Source organism: Lotus japonicus, chromosome 1, assembly GCF_012489685.1.
Source record: "Lotus japonicus ecotype B-129 chromosome 1, LjGifu_v1.2".
In the NCBI taxonomy this organism is placed as follows: domain Eukaryota; kingdom Viridiplantae; phylum Streptophyta; class Magnoliopsida; order Fabales; family Fabaceae; genus Lotus; species Lotus japonicus.
Window position 1 is genome coordinate 56,684,478 of NC_080041.1, and position 2,417 is coordinate 56,686,894.

Consider the following 2,417-nt stretch of genomic DNA (forward strand, 5'->3'; position numbering starts at 1 on the left):
AGCTAATATTATCAATTATCAAATAGTGTCTGTCACTTTCAAATTATAGGAAGAAGACCAAGTGAGCGTTTAAAATATGAATTATAGATATTGTTAGTGTAAACCGATTTTATACAGTAATCCAATTGAATTCTACCACATCATAAAATATATTTTTATTTTAATTGAAATTTAAAATAAAAATTATTATTTTTCCTACGTGACATGTTTTGATTAGTTGTCAGTGTAAAACAGTTTTACACTAACAGTACATATCCATTAAACTCTTCAAATATTCCTATTTCCTACAACTAAAATTCAACAAACTTTTCAAAGTGCATCATTGGATTGAATGACAAAGACAGTGTATAAGTATTTTTTTCCACCAACTATAAGTATTTTTCCAACCTAGAAAAAAAGAATTTGTCGTTCCAACTAAGACATTATCATTCAGATGTTTCTCAATATCGTAATTTAGAAAAAATTTCCACTTTATCCAAGTTTTACGAAGTTAGTTGAAACTGGAAAAACAATAATATTTCCACTTGTTGATAGATTGAAACGTCTTGTTTCGACACTCCATGTTTCAACAACATCTATAGAGCGATCTTTTTTCTGCAATGACAATGGTTAAGACTTGGTTTTGCAACAAAATATTAATTCCAATGGTTAATCGGTTGTTATTTGATAAGCGGCCCAATTAACATTTTTTTTAAATGAATTAACATTTAATAATCCATGAGCGTAGAATGGAAATTATTGAGTAGACACTCAATGAATATAGAAAATTAGACAAAGAACTAAGAAAAAAAGAGATAAATAATAATTGTGATATATGATATATAATGTTATAAAAAATGAGAAAAAAAAGTACATGTGGATTTTCGTGCTCTTTGCGTGTCTACTCTTTGAGTCCAAAAGAAATCAATAAATCCAACCTATATACTAGACAGCATGAAATCAAACATATATAGGATCACTGCATCATGATTCGGAATTCTTCAAAGCTAAGCACGCCATCCCCATTCAAATCAAAATGATTGATCATATCTTTGCACTCATCAATGGACTTGGACTCCCCCATCTTCTTAAACATCCTCTTCAAGTTCTTGGGGCTTATAAACCCACTCTTGTCAGTATCATACATCTCAAAAGCTTCTCTCAAGTCCTTCAACTTCTGCTCCTCTGATCCCCCAGCTTCCATCAACGTAACAAAATCCTCCAAACCTAGCAACCCATCACCGTCCGAATCCAACGCCTCAATCACCATATCCGCTTCTCTCGGCAAAAGCTCCCCTCCCATCTCACCCAACCGTTGCCTGAGCTCGGAAGGCGAAATCTTTCCATCTCCATCTTCATCAAAATACCGAAGAACATGCTCGAATCCGGCGTCCTTCCTCATGTTACAATGGCAACACATAGCCTCCAAAGGAAAGTTTTTGCTATCAGGTTTTAAATTGTGGTTGCAGTGGTGGTTTTGATTCCGCTTATCTCACAAAATGGCAGATAATTAACTAAGTTGATGCTGCCACAATTGTGTTGTAGTATAATGTTACGAGACTAAAAGACCCTTTTAAATTGTGGTTGCGGACTGCAATTTGAAACCAAGTCGGTAGAGAAGCACTTTGTTTTGGAACTAAAAAGTGGAAATGGAGCTAGTATACAACAAAAGAAAACCTGATTACCTTGTATGCAAATGAAAGTTTAGGTATGGTCTTTGGGTAATGGTGTGGACTATGATATGAAGCTTGGGGTGGGTTTGTGATAAAGGTTCTATCTATCTTCTGTCTTAATGATCTTGTTATTATATAGTGTTTGTGAAGTCGGTTTGAGAAGCGTGTTGGAGATGATGCTGGAGAAATAGGAAGGTGCTGCGTGTGTTCGGGAGATATTATGCAGATGTCATAATTTAAAAGTCGACCAGGAAAAAAAATCAATTAGAAAACGGTTGACAAATTGAAAACGGTAAGCAGCTTTTGCATTCGTGGGGGCAACGTAGCGACAAAATTGTCACGCGGTCCAATAAACACGGAACGTGTGTTCTTTCGCCGTCTTGTGAATTTATCATTAAGTTATAAATAGTTGAATGTTTACTCTCTATTTTCAACCCAATCTCAAGTAAATAAAATGAGAAATAAGTGATATAATTTATGATGAGATAAAAAATATAGAGTGTAATAAGATGAAAAACATGTGAGAATGAGATGAAGAGAAAGTGAAGTGTAAGAAAATATTATTTTTGTGATATCATCAATAGATAGTGTTTTTGTTGTGTTGGTTTGTACAGTCTAATTAATCTGGGCAAGGATTCTTTGAGCAACATTAGGGTGGATTTGGTCTTTTGTGCTAGCATTATTAAAGAATACCTAATTCTATTGTATTAAGAAAAGTAGTTACTAGTGATAAATTTGTAGAGGAGATGATTAACTTTCCTAGAT

The 2,417-nt window shown here is 33.9% G+C and overlaps 1 protein-coding gene across 1 annotated transcript; it reads right to left on the minus strand.

Annotated features, from left to right (window-relative positions):
• Window positions 1–780: 780 nt before the first annotated feature.
• Window positions 781–1,767, minus strand: LOC130731927 (putative calcium-binding protein CML19). Its single transcript, XM_057584088.1, has one exon. The coding sequence runs from the start codon at window positions 1,397–1,399 to the stop codon at window positions 956–958; it is 444 nt and encodes a 147-aa protein (XP_057440071.1). The 5' UTR covers window positions 1,400–1,767; the 3' UTR covers window positions 781–955.
• Window positions 1,768–2,417: the final 650 nt, after the last annotated feature.